Source organism: Cebus imitator, unplaced genomic scaffold (genome assembly GCF_001604975.1).
Source record: "Cebus imitator isolate Cc_AM_T3 unplaced genomic scaffold, Cebus_imitator-1.0 Scaffold113, whole genome shotgun sequence".
Classification (NCBI taxonomy): Eukaryota; Metazoa; Chordata; class Mammalia; order Primates; family Cebidae; genus Cebus; species Cebus imitator.
The window spans coordinates 6,249,130-6,274,855 of NW_016107428.1; the positions used below are offsets into that span (position 1 = coordinate 6,249,130).

The 25,726-nt window shown below is 35.9% G+C and overlaps 1 protein-coding gene across 1 annotated transcript in view; it reads right to left on the minus strand.

Annotated features, from left to right (window-relative positions):
• The window catches only part of DNAH7 (dynein axonemal heavy chain 7), a 344,809-nt gene that overhangs the window by 128,400 nt on the left and 190,683 nt on the right, over positions 1–25,726 (minus strand). Inside the window, exons 28-34 of the mRNA XM_017538741.2 lie at positions 23,802–24,014; positions 20,753–20,851; positions 8,256–8,504; positions 6,354–6,503; positions 3,555–3,737; positions 3,026–3,202; positions 929–1,060 (exon numbers count right to left, since the gene is read on the minus strand). Coding sequence (XP_017394230.1) covers positions 929–1,060; positions 3,026–3,202; positions 3,555–3,737; positions 6,354–6,503; positions 8,256–8,504; positions 20,753–20,851; positions 23,802–24,014 — 1,203 coding nt within the window. The remainder of the gene's footprint in view (positions 1–928; positions 1,061–3,025; positions 3,203–3,554; positions 3,738–6,353; positions 6,504–8,255; positions 8,505–20,752; positions 20,852–23,801; positions 24,015–25,726) is intronic.

The window sequence follows — 25,726 nt, forward strand, 5'->3', positions numbered from 1 at the left end:
AAGTACAACATATTTAAATTATTTTATTTGTAATATCTGAGCACTAAGTGTATAAACTAGAATTGCAATTCTGCAAGCAAAAGATACGAGCTTTCTTCTTTCCAGACTCAAAAAGAGGAAACAGAGTAGAAGACAAGACCCACCAATAAGGTAGAAAACCAGTTTGCTCGTTTAAAAACAAGGTCTTTTATTAAGTCCAAAGCCAAGAGAGTCTGGACTATGCTCACGAAAGTTCTGCACTCTACTTCAACCCTGTTCACCTACTCCTAGTTTACTCACAGACCGCTTCTCTCCAGAAACCATTTAACACTAAATTTAAAAATTTATTTCAAAACATGTAAGTTATGCAAGTACCATACTGACCACAGAAGTGCTACCATGAATAGTACTGGAATATTTTCATTAAAAAATCCAAAGTCTACTGATATTTTTATTCCCATTTAAAAAATCATTTATTGATTACCTATATATTTTCCTGCTTTCCTTAATCCAAATATATATTTATACACACACATATGTATACAAATAATTTACATCTCATGAAAAAAGGAAGAAAAATCAAGGGGGAAAAAACCAATAAATTACTATAGTTTGGAAAGGAGGTAAATCTCGTTGCCAAAATGGTCACTGACATTTTGGGAATGAATCATTTCTGAAGCTGGTCAAACAACCTGAGATTTTAGTAGCAAATCTGAGGCAATCTCTGGGCTCCACCTGAACCTCGTGATGCACCACGGCTGCCAGTTAAGGAGCTTCCCCACCAGCAGTTACAATTTGGGACCGGACTTTTTCCTCACTCTTCCGCTACCACCTGTTGACTAGTCTTCAACTTCAGGGGCAAAATGAGTTTCATAAATTAAAAAGCTTTAAGGAAAGGCAGTAGATACCTGTCTTTCTGTAGCAAGATACAGAAGGCAATGGACCTTACCTCAAGCAAAGAGTAAGTTTCTCGATCATTTCTCTCCTTTAGTTTGGCTTCATCAGCAAAATCATCCATAAAACAGTCTATTAGATTCATTAAGGATCGGACTAAGTTTGTGTCGGAAGTAGGAGATAATTCCTGAAAAGTCAGTATGAAAAAAAGTATAAACAATTTAAATTAGATACTACCTAAAACAGCCCCAGCTAATATTTATTAAGCTCATTAAATTTTAGCAGAGAATAATAATTTTAAATTCATACTATCTATGAATAGGTACTATTATTACAATTCACTTGAGAGAACTGGATGTTATATTCAGGTAGTGTGTACTCTTTAACCTCTCATATCGATTCTCCAATTAAAAAAAAATACTGTTACATGTGTAGTTAATTTAATTAAAGATATAGATTCTAGGGTATACTAATTTTATACATGAAAACACTAAAAAAAATTCAGAGAAGGCAGTTAATTTGTGTATCTAAAATGCTTAATAAGTAAAATCCATTTTAGAGCATATTTACAAGGCATAGCAATACTCATAGTAAACTGTGAAATACAATTTCAAGTCTTGGAGCCCTCAAAAACCTTTCTGGGTGCTCAAGCTGTCGTGCACTTTACTTTTCTGCATGTCACCAGGATAGTTTATAAAATAAGTGAAATAACATGTACTGCTCCTAGAACCATGCAGCATATATTAAGTTATCATAGGTGTTTGTCTTCTCCCCATGCAGGTTTCTTCCAGTTGTCAAAGTCACATTTTTTGGTGGTTAACAAGTAAAAATTAACTCTCTAAAACAGACTCCCTGAAGATTAGAAGCAGGCGACTCCATCTTCAGCTGTCACCCCAGTAGAAACATCAGAAAAGGCAGCTGAGTTTCTATGTGTGGGACTAAGTATTACTGATGCAACACTAAAACACAAACAGTTATCACTGCAAATAAAACAGATACTTATTACTACATAGCAAATAACAGGCATTCATAATTCCTTCAAGAGATAACAGAAGTACACAGTATATTTGAGAAAGCTTGCATTCAAAGTTTTATGTTTTCCTATAGAAAAGATGTTTCAGCTACATAGAAAATTCGTTTATTCATAGTATCTAAATTCTCTGACAATGCCAGAGAAAAAACCCAGAAAGGCCCTGAAGCTTATTTTATTATGACCTCAGTTCATACATGATTAACTGTTTATGAAGCATGAATTACTTCATATCTACAACCTATTTAGGTTACAGCCAAACTTCTTGAAAGAGAAATATGGAAGTCACCTCACTTCCTTCTTCTCTCTTTCCTCTCTCTTGTCTAAATCACTGATGAACCTGCAAGTCTATCCCTTGCTCTCTTCTTTTTTTCTCTGGATTTTTTCTTTAGGTAATCTACATTAACATGGTTTTAAACTCCATTTTCCAAATCTGTACCTGGCACTAAACTTCTGCCTCAAGATTTTTTGTTATATCTTCAACAGCAAAAGAACTATCGGAACTTTGCTCCAGAGCCAAAGTCATTCTAAAAGACCTTAGGTCAGCATCTCCCAAAGCAGAAATTAAACATTTTTGCTCAGTAATTTCCAGCTGAAGAGAGTTTCAGAGACTCGCTGAAGCTCAGTCAACTCTCAGAGGCAGGATATTCCCATTTCCTTGTCATTTTCCTCCCTTCTACTGTCCCCACTTCCTCTCCGCCCCCTCCCCAGTGTATGCTGAAAGAAAGAAAAATGACTTTGCCTACTTTAGGGCCTCTTCCCAGTCCTTCTACCATGGACTGACTGGCTTATTTTAGGAATTTTGGATAATAAAGAATATTGTAATAATAGAAATTATTTAAAATCCAGTAGCCCATCAGAAAAAATAAATAACATTTTGACATGGTTATGTGGGCCTTTGAGTTCTCCTGTTTTTAGAGAGAGAGAAAAGAGTAGCACCAATATACTTCATTTAAAATATTTTTAGTGAACTATATGCATTCTAATTTAAATTTTTAATTTAATCAGAAAGTTTTTGATTTAACATCTATTAGCTGATAATAAAAAACAGACATTAAAATTGATAAGTCCAATATGAGTTTTCCATTTATTTTTTAATCTTAAAATTCTCATTTATCTTACCTTTGTATGCTTTCTAATAAATTCAATCGAAACAGGGATCATTCTGTCAAATAAGCCCATTATAAATTCCTTTTGAATAACACTGACTGATGCAGGTAACAGATTCACCCAGGACAACATCAGTGGTCTCCAGCCTAACATGTGAGGCTCCATGTAAATCATGCCACATCTGGAAACCTGGAAAGCCATAATTGGTTACCATCAAGGCAATGCTTATAAAATAAATATGATTTGGCACATCCATTTCTTATAATCTTCAGAAAAGTCTGGGGGAAAGCTTAATTTTTATATAATCTCATGATCTTGATTTTTGTATCTGAATTTACCAAACAGTCCCAAACCAAGAGGAAAACATCCTGACCACTAAACTTGTCAAGGTATGTCAACAGACATGTCTGTCCTTTGAGAATCACAGATTGCTCTTAAAAGAAATTCTGCTAATATTTTTTGCTTAAAATCAAAGTTACTAAGCAAATACACATATTCATAACATTTTATAATTTATAAGATCTCAAAATAGAGAACTTACAGTGGCAGGGGAAGCAACTTCTAAATCCATTGGCTCAAAAATTAGATTCATTTGTGGTGACATTTGAATAATCTCCCCACTCATCAGACATAGCTTCTTGTTGTCATCCAGCACAGTGTTCATATTTTCAATCCACACTGCATCTACTGGGCCATCAAAAATCAACCATTTCCTATCTGGAGTCTATTTCATGCACATGTGAACAGAGGGAAAAAAACATAATAATGATAATGTAAGAAACAGTTCAATAATATTATTGCAAAATTGTAAAATATAAGTATTAAGATTAATTTCATCATGAAAATGTAAAGGCACTTTTTAAATAAAGATTACTACATATGTGTGTGTGTCTACAAGTACATATGTATAACTAAAGAAGCCTATACTCTATATGCCATGGACAAAACAGAAATATGTCATCTTTTCTTAAGATTCAGTCTTTTTCAGGGTTTCTTTCTTTCTTTTTTTCTTTTTCTGAGATAAAATAATCTCTGCTGCCCAGGCTGGAGGGCAGAGTGGTGTAATAATGGCTCACTGCAGTCTCTGCCTCCCAGGCCCAAGCAATCCTCCCAGCTTAGCCTCCCAAGTAGCTAGGACCTCAAGTGTGCACCACCGACACCCAGCTAATTTTCTGTATTTCTTGTGGCAGAGATGGGGTTTCACTATGTTGACCAGTTTGGTCTTGAACTCCTGAGCTCAAGATCCACCTGCCTTGGCTCCCCAAAGTGCTGGGATTACAAGCATGAGCCACTGCATCTGGGCCTTTATCAATGTTTCTGAACTCAAATACATATAATGTGTTTTAGAAAGTAATATAAGTAAAAAACATATAATTTCCAGGAAAACAGAATTATTCAGAATACCTGACTCTATATAGTATCATGTTTATGCAAATTAATTACTCTTGTGTGCTAAACCAAATTATTTTATTCCCTTCACTGAATGAATTCACACACATACATATACACATATATACACTCCACTTGGGCTGAGCTCTCTCCTGATGGTATAGGAAATTACAACCAACATAACATTTATAGTCCCACAATGATAAAATAAATATGAAAATATTTACAAATTGTCCAGAATATAGCAAATGCTCAACAAACATGAAAGAGTAGACAGATGTCAGCCAGAGTGTACAAAGACTGATTCTCCTTTTCAGGTCCTTATATTTCAAACTTTTTTTGTGTACACCAATGATTCCTTGCTTTTTCTTCAGCAAATATGAGTTCAGGTTGAAGTGGTGAAGGATCTGAAACCATCTTAACACATTCCCAGTCCCTGCAGCCGACTGCATTAATCTATAAGACAATGGGTCTGTCTCAGGCTCCAACCACTGCACGCCCACACTCAGAGGCCAGTTCTAGCTGTGTTCAGGAAGGAAGCAAGGAAGAGTCACAGCTTGGTAATCAACTTGAGATCAACCTTCTCTTCTACTGTGGGCTCCCCATGACCGTTAAGCTTCCTTTGGGAAACACTACCGTGCAATGGCGAGACCTTGGGCTTCACAGTCTCAAGGACCTCACTTTCCATTTGGCTCTACTACAACGAGCTGTGGACTTCAGGTGAACTACTTAAACTCCCTGAGACTCAGTATTTATGGGACATAGCTTCCTGAAAAATGTTATGTAAGCTGTAAGTATAAAATAGACGTATTTCATGATTATTTCTGTGTAAATAATGTAACTGCTTATATTATCTAGTGGCTTCATCTCTTATTCTGAGCCACAGTGTCTCCATTGTGGCAAGAGAGAATCCAAGAAGCCACATCAAGGGTTCCAGACCTCTATCTGCTTCACCTGTGTCCACAATTTCTTTTATGCTCGAAATTACTAGTAAAGCTTGACTTTGGGCAAGATCTTTGCCCCATAAGAGTCAGTCCTTATGTTGCTCATTGCCTAAGGTCTTTCCAGCAATAAGAACAGAGCTGAGATTTCACATTTTATCCATTATTACTTGACACGAGTCATGCTTTTCTAGGTTCTTAAGTGGATAGATGGCATCAAATTTAGAATGTATGATAGTCACAAGAAAGAAAACACTTATAAAAAGAATGATTTGATAAACAAATTAAATGTCCCAAGCCTAGCCCCCTTTTCCTATACTACCAGCTTTAGCATGTCTTCCATATAATCACACTCTCAGCAGAACCTGCTAAAATATGGCAACCAAGTTAGCATTTATTGGTATGTGGATTCTTTTCATGAGAGTGGGCAGCAGAATAAGCCAGGAGTAGGTAAGTGCCTACTCTGCACTCATAGCCAGTGGCAGCTGGTACACCGCTGACCTCCTCTGCTTTCCACAAGGCAGTCATTCTCTTCCTAATATGCTAAAGGACAAGTGTGGGAACTTTAAGACATCATTTTGCAAAGGTGTGCAACTTCTTCTCTAAACACTGGTATGTATCTAACAATTAGTGGGTGTGACAATAGCAGCAGCCCAGAGAGTGGGTGAAGGAAGAACATTACTGAAGAGGCAAAAGGATCATGTTATTCAGGTGTTCTCATTCCCAGTTCATCTCACTTCAGAGAAAATAGCCAGAAATACTTTGCCCTGTTCTTTTGTTTCCTGCCCTCTCTTCTGTATGCCTCCAGGGCAAAGGAGCTTGGTCTCTGGCATTTTTATAGGTGCTGACATTTTTTCTTCACAGAAATGCTGCCAGAATATCCAGTACTGTGTTAAAAAAAAATAACTTCATCTATAGATACAATTTGTTTGTTTGAAAAAAATCAGAAATTGGTCAGAAATAAATATCTTAACCTTTTAAAATATTCGTGTGAAAGTGTTAGAACTTACCGGCGAAGAAGCAAATGCTCTAAAACTGACAGCAAGGACCCCATCTGACCACTCATGGGACACTAAATCAAACTGTCCATACAGCTGACCCATGGTGACAGACTTTGGATTTAAAACAGTTATTTGAACTTTGTTTTCTTCCATTAGCCCCTTAACGAAAAAAAAATCAATGATTTATTTATTCAAAGAACACTTTCTTTATTCATAGAAAACATTATTGTGTACATAGAAAATCCTAAGGAATCTACAAAGAGAGTATCAGAAGAAATGAATCTGACAAGGTTTTAGCCTGTTGATGTATAAAATCAATTGTATTATCTATACACAATACCAATGAACAACTGAAAAATAAAATTAAAAAAAACATTCACAATAGTATTTAAAAGCTCACAAAATACGTACAAAGAAATTAGCAAATGTTGTGCAAGATCTATATTTCTTAAAGTACGAAACAGGGATTGGCAAATTCTTTTGTAAAGGATAAGATGGTAAATAATATAGGCTTTGCAAGTTCCATTTTTAAATGAAACAAGAATATGTCTGCCACATATTCTTCTATGCTTTTCTTTTTTTTAATCAACAGATGTTTAAACTGTTAACATGATTCTAAATTTATTGGCAGTATAAAAGGAGGGTTGGGGCTGAATTTGGCCCATGTACTATAATTTGCTGATCTCTGCTACAAAACAACCTCTGAGAGAAAATTAAAAGACCTAAATACAGAAAAATATCTATCTCTTGTGGAATGAAAGTGTTGATGTTAGTAAACTGTCAACTTTAGCCAAACCCTGAAAGCTAGTCTACGGCATATTAATGCCCTTTGGACATAAGCTTTTTTTTTTTTTTTTTTTTAATTGAGCAGAAAGTACAGAGATTCCAGATACTCTCTCCACTACCCAGACAAAGCAGTTTTCCTTTATTAACATCATGAATTGGTGTGGTGCATTCTTATAGTTGATGAATTCATATTAGTGCATTACTGTTAACTAAAGTCCACAGTTTATGAGTTCACCCTTTGTGTTGCATAATTCTGTGGGTTTTGCCAAGTGTGCAATATCATTATCCACCATTATAGTATCATACAGAACACTTCCACTCCCCTAAAAATCCCCTGTGCTCCACCTATTTGCAATCATTTATTTTTTTATATATAACAACATAACAAGTTCAACTCTTTCTAACATTGCCTTCTGCCTGCCACTTCCAAGCTTGGGACACAAACGACCAAACTGAAAAAAAAAAAAAAAGTGAGAATATTAACCTTTTTTTTCTTTTCTCTTTTGAGATCAGCTCTCACTCTGTCACCCAGGCTGGAGTGCAGTCACGCAATCTCGGCTCAGTGCAGCCTCTGCCGCCTGGGCTCGAGTGATCCTCTCACCTCAGCCTCCTGAGTAGCTCTGACTACAGGTTGTACCTGGCTTATTTTGTGTGTGTGCTTTTTTTTTTTTTTTTTTTTTAAGTACAGACACAGTTTCACCATGTTATGCAGGCTGGTCTAGAATTCATATGTACACACACACATTCCAGTTCAATACCACTAACAGCCAATACAGAAGCTTGCATTACAAATCTACCTAGAAAATAAAAAAGACTCCTCTGAAAGTATTACAGGAAAACCTTCAGATTTTTCTGTTTTCAGACTTTTTTCTACAAGAAACATGTATTACCTTAATAATTTTTTAAAAAAGAAATAAAAGGCTGGAAGGCAAGTTTGTGGCATACCTTTTACATGCTGAACTTGCTATTTGCTTCATTTTACTTTTCTAAAACTTTATTTTCTCTTTGACTCATTTTTCTCACAATTTTAAGTTGTCACACTGAAAGCAACTTTTAAACTAATGGTACATTCTACCTTGCACAAAGTTGATCGTAAATAAATTAATGCATTAATAATATACTTACCTTTTCACATATATCATTTAGTGCTCCAGCTAAGACGCGATACGCACTAGTTTTTCCTCCAAATGGTTCTCCAACAATCATAAAACCATGACGCACAATCATCATTTCATATATTTGAAGAATCTTCTCAGAAAAGAATGTGGTCATTTGCAAATTCATGGAGGCACAATTGTCTTTGATAGCTGCCAGCAAATCATTGTAATCTGGTTTTGGTAATTTTACCCCAGGAAACAAATCCGAAGTAATTCCCTAATGACAGATAATTTGAAGGGTTTACATTTTATATCTTTATATTAAATACACATATTTACTCTTGATGGAAACAGGGCCATTAGATAATAATAGTTCAACAGTATTTTTAACAGCTTTATAGAGGGATAGTTTACATATACAAAACTGTCTTTTTAATTTTTAAATTGTGTTCCTTACAATGTTTGTTTTGCAAACAGTTTTTGTTTTTGATTGTTTTGTTTTAGACAGGGCCTGGCTCTGTCGCCCAGGCTGGAGTGCAGTGGCACGATCACGGCTCACCGCAAACTCTGTCTCCCAGGCTCAAGGCACACCCCACCTCAGCCTCCTGGGTAGGTGGGACTACAGGTGGCTGTATTTTAAAGTATAAAATTTGATAAGTAAAACCATCAAAATAATCAAGATATTTAACATATTCATCACTCCCAAAAAGCTTCCTGTAACCTTTTGTAGTCCTCCTTCCCTCCTCTCCTTGCTGCCTCCTACCCCAGATTGCCACGCATCTGTTTTTGGTTACTAACATTATGTGGATTGTCTAAATGAAATTAGACTACATATATACTATGTTTTCCCTCTGGCTTCTTTCACATGGCATATTTTGAGACTCATATATGTCACAGCAGGTATCAATAGTTAATTTTTTTTTTACTGAGTAATATTCCATTGTAACAAAGTGCTGCAGTTTTACAATCTATTCACCTATTGATGTACATTTTCATTGTTCCAGTTTGGGGCTATTATAAATAAAATGACTACAAACATTTGTGTACGGCTTTGTCTGAACAAATGCTTTAATTTCCCTTGGGTGAATACTGAGACATAGGATACCTGAGTATGACGAATAGGTGTTGAACATTTTAAGTAACTGCCTGTTTTCCAAAGTGGTTGTACTATGCCATGTTCCTCTAGCCATGTATAAGAGTTCCAATATTAGGTATGATTGGTCTTTTAAATTTTAACCATACTGTATAGTGATATTTTGTTGTGGTTTCAATTTGTATTTTTCAATAAGTAACTTATTTACCTGTGCTTGTGCCATATGTTTATATTTTTTCCTGATCTGCAGTTTGTCTTTCACTTTTGTATGTGTCTTCAAAGAGTAGTTTTTTCAATTTTGTCAATGTATTTTTTATAGATTCTGTTTTTGTTACTGTATTTAAGTAATCTTTGTGTAACATAAAGTCACAAAGGTTTTCTGCTAGAAATTTTAGAGCCTGAGGTTTTACATTTAGTTTCATGTCATTTTTAAGTTAAAAAGTTGGAGTCCTGACTTCTGGTTCAAAAATGGCAGCATAGAAACAAGTTGACTTCCCTCTTCACCTGCACCCACTCCTACACAGAAATGGTTCAACATCCACAAATCTGTACATGTGATACATCTTGTTAACACCAAGAACAAATACTACATGATTATTTCAGTAGATGTCCAAAAAGAATTCTATAAAATTCTGTATCCCTTTATCATAAAACCTATCAAACTGGGTATAGAAGAAACATACCTCAAAATAATGAAGGCCATATATGGCAAGTCCACAGCTTTTGCACTAAAAAGGGAAAAACTGAAGGCTTTCCTCTAAGATCTGGAATAAGACAAGGATGCCCACTTTCACCACTTTTATTCAACATAATACTGGAAGTCCTGGCCAGAACAATTAGGCAAAAGATAGAAATAAAAGGCACCCAATTACCGAGGCAGACCACCATTACCAAGACCGTCCAAACTGTACCTCTGTAAACAAAACCACAAGGGAGTTTACACAGCAGCTGGACAAAGCCCACAGCAGCTCCCCAACACCTCTGCTGGCAGACTGTGACTAGACTCCCTCCTTGCTGGACAGGGCACCTCTGAAAAAAGGCAGCAACATGTCAGGGAATTGTAAATAAAGCCCCAACTTCCCAGGACAAAGCATCTTGGAAAAGAGGTGGTTATGAGTTCTGCTGCAGCAGACTTAAACATACCTACCCAGCAGCTCTGAATGGAACAACGGAGTTCCCAGCACGGCACCTGAGCTCTGAAAACAGACAGACTGTCTCATCAAGTGGTCCCCTGACCCTCATGTATCCAAAGTTACACCTCATAAAAGAGAGCTCTGGCTGCCATCTGGTAGGTACCCTTCTGGGACAAAGATAACAGAAGAAGAAAATGGCAGCAACCCTTACTATTCTGCAGCCCTTGTAGGTGATTCCCAGACAAGCAGGGTCTGGAGTGGACCTCCAGCAGTCCTGCAGCAGAGGGGCCTGATTGTTAGAAGAAAAACCAAAAAACAAAAAGAAATAGCTTCAACATCAACAAAAAGGACGTCCACTGAGAGACCCCATTCGAGTCACCAGCTACAAAGACCACAGGTAGATAAAGCCACTAATGGGAAAAAACCAATGCAAAAAGGATGAAAACACCCAAAACCAGAATGTCCCTCCTCCTTCAACGGATCACAACTCCTCACAAGCAAAGGAACAAAGGTGGATGGAGAATGAATCTGATAAACTGACAGAAGCAGGCTTCAGAAGGTGGATAATAACAAACTTCTCTGAGCTAAAAGAACATGTTATAACCCAATAAAAAGAAACTAAGAACCTTGAAAAAAGGTTAGACGAACTGCTAACTAGAATAAACAGCTTAGAGAAGAACATAAACAACTTGATGGAGCTGAAAAACACAGCACAAGAACTTTGGGAAGCATACACAAGTTTCAATAGCCAAAATGACGAAGCAGAAGAAAGGATATCAGAGATTGAGGATCAACTCAATGAAATAAAGTTGAAGGCAAGATTAGAGAAAAAAGAGTGAAAAGAAATGAACAAAGCATCCAAGAAATATGGGATTATGTGAAAAGACCAAATCTATGTTTGATAGGTATACCTGAATGTGACAGAGAGAATGAATCTAAGCTGGAAAACATTCTTCAAGATATTATTCAGAACTTCTCCAACCTAGAAGGAAGGCCAACATTCAAGTCCAGGAAATACAGAGAACACCACAAAGATATTCCTCAAGAAGAGCAACCCCAAGGCACATAATCGTCAGATTCACCAGGGTTGACATGAAGGAAAAAATGCTAAGGACAGCCAAAACAAAGGTCGAGTTACCCACAAAGGGAAGCCCATCAGACTCATAGTGGATCTCTCAGCAGAAACCCTACAAGCCAGAAGAGAGTGAGGGCCAATATTCAACGTCCTTAAAGAAAAGAACTTTCAACCTAGAATTTCATATCCAGCCAAACTAAGCTTCATAATTGAAGGAGAAATAAAATCCTTTATGAACAAGCAATTGCTCATGGATTTCATCACCACCAGGCCTGCTTTACAAGAGCTTCTGAAAGAAGCACTAAACATGGAAAGGAACAACCAGGACCAGCCACTCCAAAAACGTACCAAATGGTAAAGACCATCAACACGATGAAGAGACTGCGTCAACTAATGAGCAAAACAACCAGCTAACATCAAAATGACAGTATCAAATTCACACATAACAAATATTAACCTTAAATGTAAATGGGCTAAATGACCCAATCAAAAGACACAGACTGGCAAATTGGATAAAAAGTCAAGACCCATTGGTGTGCTGTAATCAGGAAACCCATCTCACATGCAAGGACACACATAGGCTCAAAATAAAGGGATGGAGGAAGATTTACCAAGCAAATGGAGAGAAAAAAAAAAAAGCAGGAGTCACAATTCTAGTCTCTGATAAAGTGGACTTTAAACCAACAAAGAGCAAAAGAGACAAAGAAGGGCATTACATAACGGTAAAAGGATCAATGCAACAAGAAGAGCTAACGATCTTAAATATATCTGCACCTAATACAGGAACAACCAGATACATAACGCAAGTTCTTAATGACCTACAAAGAGACTGAGGCTCCCACACAATAATAGTGGGAGACTTTAAGGCTTCACTGTCAAAAATTAGGTAAATGAGACAGAAAATTAAAAAGTATATCCAGGACTTGAACTCAGGCCTGGACCAAGTGGAACTAATAGAGACATCTACAGAACTCTCCACCCCAAATCCACAGAATATACATTCTTCTCAGCACCACATCACACCTACTCTAAAATTGACCACATAATTGGAAATAAATCATTCCTCAGCAAATGCAAAAGAACAGAAATCATAACAAACAGTCTCTCAGATCACAGTGCAATCAAATTAGAACTCAGGATTTAGAAACCCACTCAAAACCATACAACTTCATGAAAACTGAACAACTGGCTCCTGAATGTTGACTGGATAAACAATGAAATGAAGACAGAAATAAAGATTTTCTTCAAGACCAATGAGAACAAAGATACAACATACCAGAATCTCTGGGACACAACTAAAGCAGTGCCTAGAGGGAAATTTATAGTAATAAATGCCCACATGAGAAGCAAGGAAAGATCTAAAATCAACACGATAACATCAATAGTAAAAGAGCCAGGGAAGCAAGATTTAAAAAACTCAAAAGCTAGCAAAAGACAAGAGACAAGTAAGATCAGAGCAAAACTGAAGGAGACAGAGACACAAAAAACCCTTCAAAAAATCAATAAATCCAGGAGCTGGTTTTTTGAAAAGATCAACAAAATAGACCACTAGCCAGATTAATAAAAAAGAAAAGAGAGAAGAATCAAATAGATGTAATAAAAAACAATAAAGGGGGTATCACCACAGGTTCCACAGAAATTCCATCAGAGATTACTACAAACATCTCTACGCACATAAAGCCTAAACCAGGAAGAAGTCAAAACCCCGAATAGACCAATAACAAGGGCTGAAGTTGAGGCAGCAATTAATAGCCTACCAACCAAAAAAAGTCCATGTCCAGACGGGCTCACATATGAATACCATCAGACATACAAAGACGAGTTGGTACCACTCCTTCTGAAACTATTCCAAACAATCCAAAAAGAAGGAATCCTTCCCAAATCATTTTACAAGACCAACATCATCCTGATACCAAAACCCAGCAGAGGCTCAACAAGAAAATAAAACTTCAGGCCAATATCCATGATGAACATAGATGCAAAAATTTTCAACAAAATCCTAGCAGACCAATTGCAACAGCACATCAAAAAGCGTATCCATCAAGATAACGTAGGTTTCATCCCAGGGATGCAAGGCTGGTTCAACATATACTAGTCTATAATCATAATCCACCACATAAACAGAACCAAAGACAAAAACCACATGATTATCTCAATTGATGCAGAGAAGGCCTTTGACAAAATTCAACAGCTCTTTATGCTAAAATCTCTCAATAAACTAGGTATCAATGGAACGTATCTCAAAATAATAAAAGCTATTTATGACAAACCCACAGCCAATATCATACTGAATGGGCAAAAACTGGAAGCATTCCCTTTGAAATCTGGCACCAGACAAGGATGCCCTCTATCACCACTCCTATTCAATATAGTATTAGAAGTTCTAGCCAGAGCAATCAGGCAAGAAACAGAAATAAAGGGTATTCAATCAGGAAAGGAGGAAGTCAAATTGTCTCTATCTGCAGACGACATGATGTATATTTAGAAGACCCTATCATCTCAGCCCAAAATCTCCTGAAATTAATAAGCAACTTCAGCAAAGTCTCAGGATACAAAATCAATGTGCAGAAATCACAAATATTCCTATACACCAATAACAGACTTAGAGAAAGCCAAATCAAGAACGAACTGCCATTCACAATTGCTACAAAGAGAATAAAATACCTAGGAATAGAACTAACAAAAAATGTAGTTTTCCTCTTCAAGGAAAACTATAAACCACTGCTCAATGAAACAAGATAGGACACAAACAGATGGAAAAACATTCCATTGCTTATGGTAAGGAAGAATCAATATTGCGAAAATGGCCATACTGCCCAAAGTAATTTATAGATTCAATGCTATCCCCATTAAGCTACCAATGACTTTCTTCACAGAACTGGAAAAAAACAGCTTAAACTTCATATGGAACCAAAAGAGATCCCTCACAGCCAAGACAATCCTAAGCAAAAAGAACAAAGCTGGAGGCATCAAGCTATCTGACTTCAAACTATACTACAAGGCTACAGTAATCAAAACAGCATGGTACTGGTACCAAAACAGAGATATAGACCAATGGAAAAGAATAGAGGCCTTGGAGGCAACACCACACATCTGCAACCACCTGATCCTTGCTAACCTCATAAAAACAAGCAATGGGGAAAGGATTTCCCTGTTTAATAAATAGTGTTGGGAAAACTGGCTAGCCATGTGCAGAAAGCAGAAACTGGACCCCTTTCTGACACCTTATACTAAAATTAACTCGAGATGGATTAAAGACTTAAACATAAGACCTAACACCATAAAAACCCTAGAAGAAAACCTAGACAAAACCATTCAGGACATAGGCATAGGCAAGGACTTCATGACTAAAACACAAAAAGCAATGACAACAAAAGACAAAATAGACAAATGGGATGTAATTAAACTAAAGAGCGTCTCTGCACAGCAAAAGAAACAATCATTAAAGTGAACCAGCAACCAACAGAATGGGAAAAAAAAATTTGCAATCTACCCATCTGACAAGGGGCTAATATCCAGAAACCACAAAGAACTAAAACAGATTCACAAGAAAAAAACAAACCAACCAACCCATTCAAAAGTGGGCGAAGGATATGAACAGACACTTTTCAAAAGAAGACATATATGAGGCCAATGAACATATGAAAAAATGCTCATCATCACTGTCATTAGAGAAATGCAAATCAAAACCACACTGAGATACCACCTCATACCAGTTAGAATGGTGATCATCAAAAAATCTGGAGACAACAGATGCTGGAGACGATGTGGAGAAATAGGAACACTTTTACACTACTGGTGGGAGCGTAAATTAGTTCAACCATTGTGGAAGACAGTGTGGCAATTCCTTAAGGACCTAGAAATAGAAATTCCATTTGACCCAGTAATCCCATTACTGAGTATATACCCCAAGGATTATAAATTGTTTTATTATAAAGACACATGCACACATATGTTCACTGCAGCACTGTTTACAATAGCAAAGACCTGGAAGCAACCCAAATGTCCATCAATGATAGACTGGACAAGGAAAATGTGGCACTTATATACTATGGAATACTATGCAGTCATAAAAAACAATGAATTTCCATCCTTTGTAGGGAGATGGATGAATCTGGAAACCATTATTCTCAGCAAACTGACACAATAATAGAAAATCAAACACCACATGTTCTCACTCAAAGGTGGGTGTTGAACAATCAGAACACATGGACACAGGGATGGCAGCATCACACACTGGGGTCTGTTGGTGGGGACTATGGGAGGTTCTGTGGGGAGTGGGGAGGTTGGGGAGGGATATCATGGGGAGAAAGGCAGATATAGCTGACGGGGGGATGGAGGCAGCAAACCACCTGCCATGTATGTACCTATGCAACAATCCTGCATGATCTGTACATGTACCCCAGAACCTAAAGTACAATAAAAAACATATATACATGACTTAATAAATGAATTTGGGCCAAGAAAAAAAAAAGAAAGAAAAGCCATCCAAATTGGAAAGGTAGAAGTCAAATTAGCATTGTTCACAGATGACATCTTAGATTTAGAAAAACCTAAAGACTCCACTGAAAAACTGTTAGAACTGATAAATAAATTCTGTAAAGTTTCAGGATACAAAATCAACATACAAAAATCTGTAGCATTTATATATGCCAACAGCAAACAATCTGAATAGAAGAAATTAAGAAAGCAATCCCATCTACAATAGCTACAAGGAATATAAAATACCAACGAATCAATTTAACCGAAGTCAAACATCTACACAAGGAAAACTACATGAAAGAAATTGAAGAGGACACACAAAAAATGGAAAGATATTTCATGCTCATAGACTGGAAGAATATTGGTGTTATTGTTTTTATTTTTGGTTTTTTGTTTTCAAGATGGAGTGTTGCTCTGTCACCCAAGGAGTGCAGTGGTGCGATCTGGCTCACTGCAACCTCCGCCTCCCAGGTTCAAGTGCTTCTCCTGCCTCAGCCTCTGAGTAGCTGGGACTACAAGCACACATCACTACACCTGGCTAAATTTTATATTTTTAGGAGAGACGGGTTTTGCCATGTTGGCCAGGCTGGTCTAGAACTCCTGACCTCTGGTGACCCAGCCACCCTAGCCTCCCAAAGTGCTGGGATTACAGGTGTGAGCCACCACGCCCAGCCTGGAAAAATTAATGCTGTTAAAATGATAATTTACTCAAAGTAATTCATAGATTCAATGGAATCCTCATAAAAATTCCAGGGACATTTTTCATAGAAATAGAAAAAAATTCTAAAATATATATGGAATCACACACACAAAAACCCCATTAGCCAAAGCAGTCCTGAGCAAAAAGAACAAAGCTGAAGGCATCACACTACCTGACTTCAAAATTTACTACAAAGCTATTGCAACCAAATGAGCACAATACTGATATAAAAACAGACACATAGACCAATGGAACAGAATAGAGAATCCAGATATAAATTCATGCATTTACAGCCAATTTATCTTTGACAACGACACCAAGAAAACACAATGGAAAAAACATAGTCACTTCAATAAATGGTGCTGAGAAAACTGGACAACTATGTGGAGAAGAGTAAAACTAGACCCCTATATCTCACTATACACAAAATCAAATCAAAGCCACAAGGAGGTATCATCTCACCCCAGTTAAAATGGCTTTTATAAAAAGACAGGTAATAAGTGCTAGTGAGAATGTGGAGAAAGGGGAATTCTTGTACACTGTAGTAGGCATCTAAATTAATATAACCACTATGGAAAACAGTATGGAGGTTCCTTAATATACTAAAAATAGAATTTCCATATGATCCAGCAATTCCACAACTGGGTATATATACAACAAAAGGAAATCAATGTATCAAAGAGATATCTGCACTCCCATGTTTATTATAGCTGTATTCACAATAGCCAAAATATAGAATCAACTTAAACACTAATCAATATGTGGCATATATACACAATGGAACATTACTAAGCCATAAAAAGAATGAAATTTTGTATTTGTAGCAACATGAATGGAATGGTAGGTCACTGTGTTAAGTGAAGTCAAGCACAGAAAGACATGTCACATGTTCTCACTCATATGTGGATGCTAACAAAGTGGATCTCATGATGACAGAGTAGATTGGTGGTTATCAAAGGCAAGAAAGGTAGGGAGAAGGTAGGAAATACAGAAGTTGATTAATGGATACAAATATGCAGCAGTATAGAAGAATAAGATCTAGTGTTCAACAGATCAGTAAGGTGACCACAGTTTACAATAATAATCTATTGTGCCTTTCAAAATAGCTAGAAGAGAATAATTTGAATGTTTCTAGCATAATGAATAGTATTTAAGGTGGACAGTTCAAGTATATTGATTTGATCTTTACAAATTATATGAATGTATTAAATTATCACATGTACCCCCAAAATACTTACATCCATTACATATCAGTAAAAACACACAGGTAAAAAAATAAATAAAATAGTTGGAAACCTAACACTAACTATCGGGTTTCAAGGTTTATTTTAAACACAGTGTTGTACGGGCGTAAAGATAACAAATATATCAAAGGAATAGAATAGAGAGTCCAGAAATAGATCTATACATGTATAAACTGATTCTCAATAAAGATGCAAAGGCAATTCCCAGTGGAAAAGTGTCTTTTCAGCAAATGATACTAGAGTAACTAGCCATGACAAAATCATTAACTTTAATCCACACCCCAAGCATATATAAAAATTAGTTCAAAAGTAGTTTAGTGAATATATTATAGTGAGTTGAACACTGTCCCCCAAAATTTCTTGTCTACCCAGAACCTCTGACTGTGACCTCTTGTGAAAATAGGGTCTTTACAATTGTAATTAGTTAAGATGATGTCATTCTGGATTAGGGTGGACTCTAAACCCAGTACCTGGCGTCTGTATAAGCAAAAGGAAAGGGAGGTTCAGATACAGAGACACAGAGAGACAGAGGAAAGACAGCCATGTGATGATGGAGGTGGAGAGTGCAGTGAAGCAGGTACAAGCCAACCAATATCCAGGATTTCAGGGAGCCACCAGAAGCTAGGAAGGAGCAAGGAAGGATTCTCTGCTAGAGCCTTCTGAGGGAGCATGGCCTCCTCACACTTTGATTTTGGACTTCTAGCTTCCAGAACTGCGAGAGAATAAATAAGCTGTCTTATGCCTTAAGTTTGTGATACTTTTAATGGTAAACTCAGGACACTAGTACAATCATATAATGTATACTTGGAAAGGATTATAACTTTGTATTTAGTATATATGAATATATAAAGTTAATTGCAAGGTTTAAAGAGCGTACCTTTATAAACTGGTAAGGTTACTTTATAAATATTATTGCAACTTATATTAGAAATGATGATTCTTTTTAGTCTGAAGGTAAAAGTGAAATTTTAGAAGTGCTTAATGTGAAAGCATATACTCAAGTCGTACTTTAGAATTGATGCATTACCAGTTTAATTACCCCTACATTTAATTCTTTAAATGCTCTTATGAAGAAATTTATCCCAGTTTATCAAAGCAGTAAGTTTCCTTGGGGCAAAGGAGACAAAAAGGCAATGCAGCAGAGTGGCTAACAGCTCTCTGGGTTAGAATCCCAGCTCCCTTGTGTGTTTGCCATGAATATAATTGACTTATCATCTTTGTGCCTTAGCTACATCATCTATAAAACAGAAATAATGATAGCACCTACCCCACTGGGTCATTTGGAACATTAAATAAATTACAATTTGTAAAGCACTCAGAATGGTACCTGGTCCATATTAGGGGCATAGCATTTGTTAATTAACCAAAATCTCTTTTCAGATTGTTTAAATGGTTTATATGTAACCCTGAAAGCAGCAGACAACCCCAGAACATATTTGCCATATCAGGGCTCTCACGCAAGACCAGGACCCCTCACTCTCTCACTCTCCTACCAGGTAGAGAGTTTAAAATATGTAAAGGCATTCTTCTGCTTGCCACTATGAAAGACGTCTTTAGGTATCTGCACAGGTCATCGGGAAAGTAGGGGAAGGGATTCCAAATGCCCTGCATGCATGGGGCAGCCTTGCAAAAAAAAAAAAAAAAAAGAAATGGTCCCAACTGGAAATGCTAATTTATGCTCCAGTTGAGAAACACTGCGCAATACATGTTCACTGAATTAATATATGACTGCATGACAACACATCTAGCAAAGTGTATTTCCATATTCTGAAAATAAATGTAGCTTTTACTCCTAGAAAATGTTTAGTGCACTAGTACTGAACAAATAGAGGGAAAACTTTAGGGAGAAAATTTGAACTCTTTCCTTGTTGATTTGCTCGGTAACATACCTGCATGTTAACTCTAAATACTAAGTAAAGCTCAACACAAATATTAAGTATAGCTCTTTTCAGAATGATGAGACATGTTTGCCATCAGTAGCCAATGACACTGGACAATACTAGCATCAGCATCTCCTCTTCCCTTCCCCATGACATAACAGTATCTTCAGTGCTGGGAAAACTAGATAACTATATGCAGAAGAATGGAACTAGACCCCTGAATCTGGAAATATGTAGCATGCTGCAAGCAAACTGCCTGAATTTCAAGACAGTGCAAATTAGTCCAACATCTAACATTTAGAAGGAACTCACTACCCTTCTGACTTCTACCTGGTATGGGGAAGAGGAAAAGAATGACACCGAATAATACTATGAAAACTTTAACCATTATTTTAATACTTACTCTCAATTAATCATAACCTTATCTTAAATTATAACAAGATAAAGCTTAGTTCTTATGTTATCATGAAAATTTCATAAAAGTCATCTCATCCTTTTAAGGAAATTAACATATTTATATATTTTATTTCTTCAGTCATCAGTTGACCCAACATTTACCATGTTGAACAGACATTACTATATCTATATTGTGCTAGGGATTCAGTGGTGAGTTAGGTCAATTACTTTTCTTTATGGAGCCTACATTCTAGTGGAATTTATAAGCAAATATTTTGTAACTTTTGTGTGCTCATTATATTCTGCAGTAACAAACTTTAAAGTACTATTTAAAAATCCCAAGTTGTTGAAAATTATCAAAGTGACAAAGCTAGCTAACCATACTTCAAATAAAACATGGAATTATCCATGTTTCTCTGTACTGTGCTGTTGTTTTCCATAGCAGGAGCTTCACAACCTTAGACATTTGATAAATTCATTATCATGAGAGTTCTGATACACTGGGATAATGCATGTTCTTACCTCAAAGAGTGGTAAATCATGGGATAAAAATTTTGGCAGATTTACATCAATGATAGACCTAAGCAGCAAAATTTCTTCATTTTCATTTGGATATTTCAGCTAAAAAAAAAAAACACACTCATGATGATATCTGCATCTGCTAACAGCACCCACCCCCTTCGTGTTAAAACACATACATACAGACACTGTACACAATTTAAACAAATGCAAAAAAGTTGCTCTTTCATTATATTGGATTATTAATTTTAGAAACTGACATTTAAACTTGTTGCATTTTTTTACGAGTTTATAATAAAAACATTTTAACTATTTCCCTTTCACAGCTATGCTAAAGAGATATTAACATGAATTAAATACAGTTTGGCAGCTGCTGTCCCTTGTATTGGGTAGAGCTTGCTTGTTCTCTTGTATGTATTCACAACTAGCAGTAGATTGGTCAAATGAAAATTACTAATAGTGAGCAATCATTTTGGAAAGATGCATTAAAATTTAAAACATATAAACATTCACTCATTTGCCATATTCTGATGCCATGGCCTTTTCTCTGAGCATAGAGTTATGCACCTTTTTTTTTCCCATTTATTTATTTTATTGCATTTTAGGTTTTGGGGTACATGTGAAGAACATGCAAGATTGTTGCATAGGTACACACGTGGCAGTGTGATTTTCTGCCCTCCCCGCTATCACCTACATCTGGCGTCTCTCCCCTTGCTATCTCTCCCCAGCTCCCCACCTTTTTCCAAAAGCTACATCAACAACACATCATCTACTCTATCTTGCTGTGTTCTGTTTTTGTTTTTTAAAGGGGCTAATGCTCTTCAAAAATAATTGTAATACAATTTAAGTATATCATCCTGATAAGTTTTAAAATTTTTCTTCAGTTTTACACACATATCCATATCTTAGTCAAAGTCAAAATTTTAGCATTTCATCTTTACTGAATCTTTCTTAAACATGAATTTAGTTTTCACAGGAAAAAAAAATCCTCTTTTTATGCTTGTATCATCAGTTTCCCCACCACACAGCTAGATGACATAATAACAGCAACATGTCCAAGTGGCTTCAAAAAGGTTCAAGAACAAGCAAACCAGCTCTGAGTAAGGAATGCAGCTCATCTGACAGAAGCCGAAGTGGAAGGGCAGAGCAGAGGATGCTGCTGGCTGCACGCCCAGGATGCCATGTGTTAGCAAGTTTCATTCACAGAGAGAGTGGAGAGGGCTGGTCACCCGCTAAGTTAGTTTAATAAATTGTGCTTAAGGAAACTCCGCTGGGCACAGTGGCTCATGCCTATTATCCCAGCACTTTGGGAGGCTGAGATGGATGGATCACATGGTCAAGAGATCAAGACCATCCTGGCCAATGTGGTGAAACCCCGTCTCTACTAAAAATACAAAAATTAGCTGGGTGTGGCAGCACCCGCCTGCAGTTCCAGCTCCTTGGGAGACTGAGGCAGGAGAATCGCTTGAATCCGGGAGGTGGAAGTTGCAGTGAGCCAAGATCGTTTCATTGCGCTCCAGCATGGCAACAGAGCAAGACTCTGTCTCAAAATTAATTGATTAATTAAAAAAAAAGAACTCACATTAAATTCCCAAACACTTATGGTGTACCCAAAGTTTACAAGTCTAGCTGAACTCTGAATATGTTACTCATACCTATAATAATGTTCACATGAATTAACAAAAATCCAATCTCAGAATTATTTCTTCCAACTTTAATACATTAATCAACATCTCACTCCAAAGCTTCTCCTACCACCATGCATATAATTTTCTAGAACCCTCTCCCTTTTCTCTAGAATCTCTCTGCCTAATAAATGCCATGTTCCTACTTAATTAGCTTCAGCCTTACAAAGTATATGATGCCTGGAAGAATCAGTCTCTGAATTTCAGAGCATGTCCTGATCATCTGGATTTTGTTTTTCGATCAATCTAACTGCATATAAATTATGAAGTGTCAGAAGTCTCTTTTGTTCTTTGAGAGGCTGTTATTTTGAAGCAAATGTTCAAATTGTTTCTTGCTATAATAGAAACAAACTTCAAAATACTCAGGCCAAAACATTGACAATCTGTATTACCTTTAACAAAGAATGATAGGATTCATTTGCAGGATTCATTTGCTGCGTAACTTTAATCGCTCAATTCCATAGTCAAGATTTCTGTGATGACATACACTAGGACAATGCATTATCATTCCCTTTATCTGACCACAGTCTAATCCTGACATGCCAATGTGATACAAATTGTTGTTTCTAGTCTCTTTTATTACAAAAAACAATGACTTGAAGTTACGTCAGGATAACGTGAAATAGAATATCAACACTATATATCAGAATTCTTGATAACATTACTATGGAATATAAAATGCATGCTATTGTTCTTAATCACATAGGATATAATTTAAAATCTGTATCTTCTACAAATCATGAATGTGAAAATTTTGCAAACTCCAAAGTCACATTTTGCATTCTGCTACTAAGCAAACCCTATCTTGATTTCATAAAGAACTAACTAATGTACAGTTACATTTCATGGTTCTACAAAATACTTACAATGAAAAGTCAACCAAAGCTTAAAGTATTTGGGTTTTCACATATTACAGTTTCAATTTAGACCATTTTGAAGGTAAACATCATACTACAAATCTATTACTGCTAGTCCACAGTTGGATGCAATTGTGTAATTATAATAAGATACAATGTTTAGGGTCTTTTGTGTATATTTATTAATTATACTTATTTCCTTTAATGCTGTATTTGTTTATATAGACTGAGAGCACTCAAAACATTTCTCAGGAGTAAGCAATTTTATTCCTTGGTAGTATCCTGTTAATGAAACAAAACTCGAATCACTAAGAATTATATATGTAAGATTTTACAAATCATTATAAAATTTCATTTTTCATGTGTATAAAATAATACATTTTTGGTGTAAAAATTGATTTTTTCAATCAATTAATGAAACCAACAAATTATGAGAACTCTGTGAAGACCCATTAGGCTGGAAATTTACAAACAGGAAATTGACAAGTAAGAAATATTTGTGTTCTCTACCTTCAGATTCCCAGCAGCAGTAAGCACTGACTTCACGGCTCTCATTCCATAGTCGTAGTGATGCTGAGATGACAACTGCTCTGAACACAAGCGATATGTAGCCACAATTTTTACCGACAGCGGCCGAGCAGTAACAAACCCACAGGAGTACAGGACTATTTCAGCAATCATAGCATAGTCAGGCACCATCATTGCTACCGTCCGAAAGAGAGCCTATGGGTATGTAGAAAAGGTACTTTTTAAAGAATCATTGTAAAATAAGCCAGGCTGGGAAAGATAAATACCACAGGTTCTCATTAATATGTGGAAGCTAAAAAAGATTATCTCATAGAAGTAAAGAATAAAATGGTGGTAACTAGAGGCTGGGAAAGGTGAGGTGGGGCAATCAGGAGAGGCTGGTTAACAAATACAAAATTTCAGATATATAAAAGAATAAATTCTAGTGCACTGTAGCACTGTGAGGTGATTATAGTTAAAAATAATTTATTCTATATTTTTAAATAGCTAAAAGAGAAGAATTTGAATGTTTCCAACACAAAGAAATGATAAATATTTGAGTTGATACACTATACCTTAATTTGATCATTATACATGGTTTACATGTATCAAAGTATCACTCTCTACTCCATAAACATATATAATTATATGTCAATTAAGAAAAATTTTAAAGGCAATAATAAAGAGGTCAGAAAATTAAAATAAAAAGACCATCATAAAGATAATCATGCTCTTTATTTTATGTTATGGCTTTATACCTTTTCTACAATAGTATTAAATTTTAATGTTCATATTCTATTAATAATAATGTATTATATTCTTGAAATTTGCTAAGAGAGTAGATCATAAGTGTTACCAACAGAAAACAGGAAAAGTATATATGTGAGGTGGTGGATAAGTTGATTAGCTTGATTAGTGATATTGTTACGCAATGTATATGTATATCAAAACATCACATTATATACCTTAAATATGTGTGATGTTTGTCAATCACATCTCAATAAAAAAATCATTGACCCGGAAGTTTAAAAAGTAAATAGATGAATTTCTGTCTTCTGAAAAAATAAATTTTAATGTTCAAATCATATAAATAAAAACCAACTTTAAAAATAAATTTCCAGTTGTGGTTATATAGTAAATATATCATTAGCTTTTTGTATCAATTCTTTTTCATCTATGTGTTCAATTTCAATTACATTATATTCCTCATGGGAAGCAACATGTTACAGAACCTCAGACTCTCCCAGGATGTTCAAAAGCTGGGTTTCTCATCTGGACTGCTGAGTGTCTTCATGTTGGGAGACTGGGCTTCAAGGGAGGTTGTACAGGGTCTACTTAATTATATAATCTAGGATTTACCAGGTAAGCTCTAATAACAAGATTATGTTAGTGTTAGATAAATGATCCATTTTGAGATACACTTAACTTTTTTGAATCTGAAGTCACAATGTCAGTCTTTTAGCAAGCATAACAAAGAAAACTAGAAATAAGTAATTATTAGAGATAAATCAATTTTACAAATTATAAAGATAACATTTTCTCATTTAAAATACTGAGGTTATATGATGTTATATGATGGTAAGTAAATAGAAAACCATATATTTTAAAAGAATGAGTAAGAAAATTTAGGTGTAAAGTATTAGTATGTATAAGGACCGACTTCAATAGCTCATGTATTAAAACATGACTTTCTTGTGCAAAATATGTAAAACAATAGTATTCTAGGGGAAAAAAGAACCTCTTCTAGTGAATGATGATCATAGTCAGATAGTTCATAAATGCATTCTGGGAATTAGTTGAATTACCAAAAACTCAAAGTAAATGGAAAATAAAAGCATCTTGCTTAAATGATCTATTATGACTCTTCTAAGCTGAGAACAGATTGAAGATTTATATCAAGTAAGATTCTTCTTTTTTTTTTTTTTTTT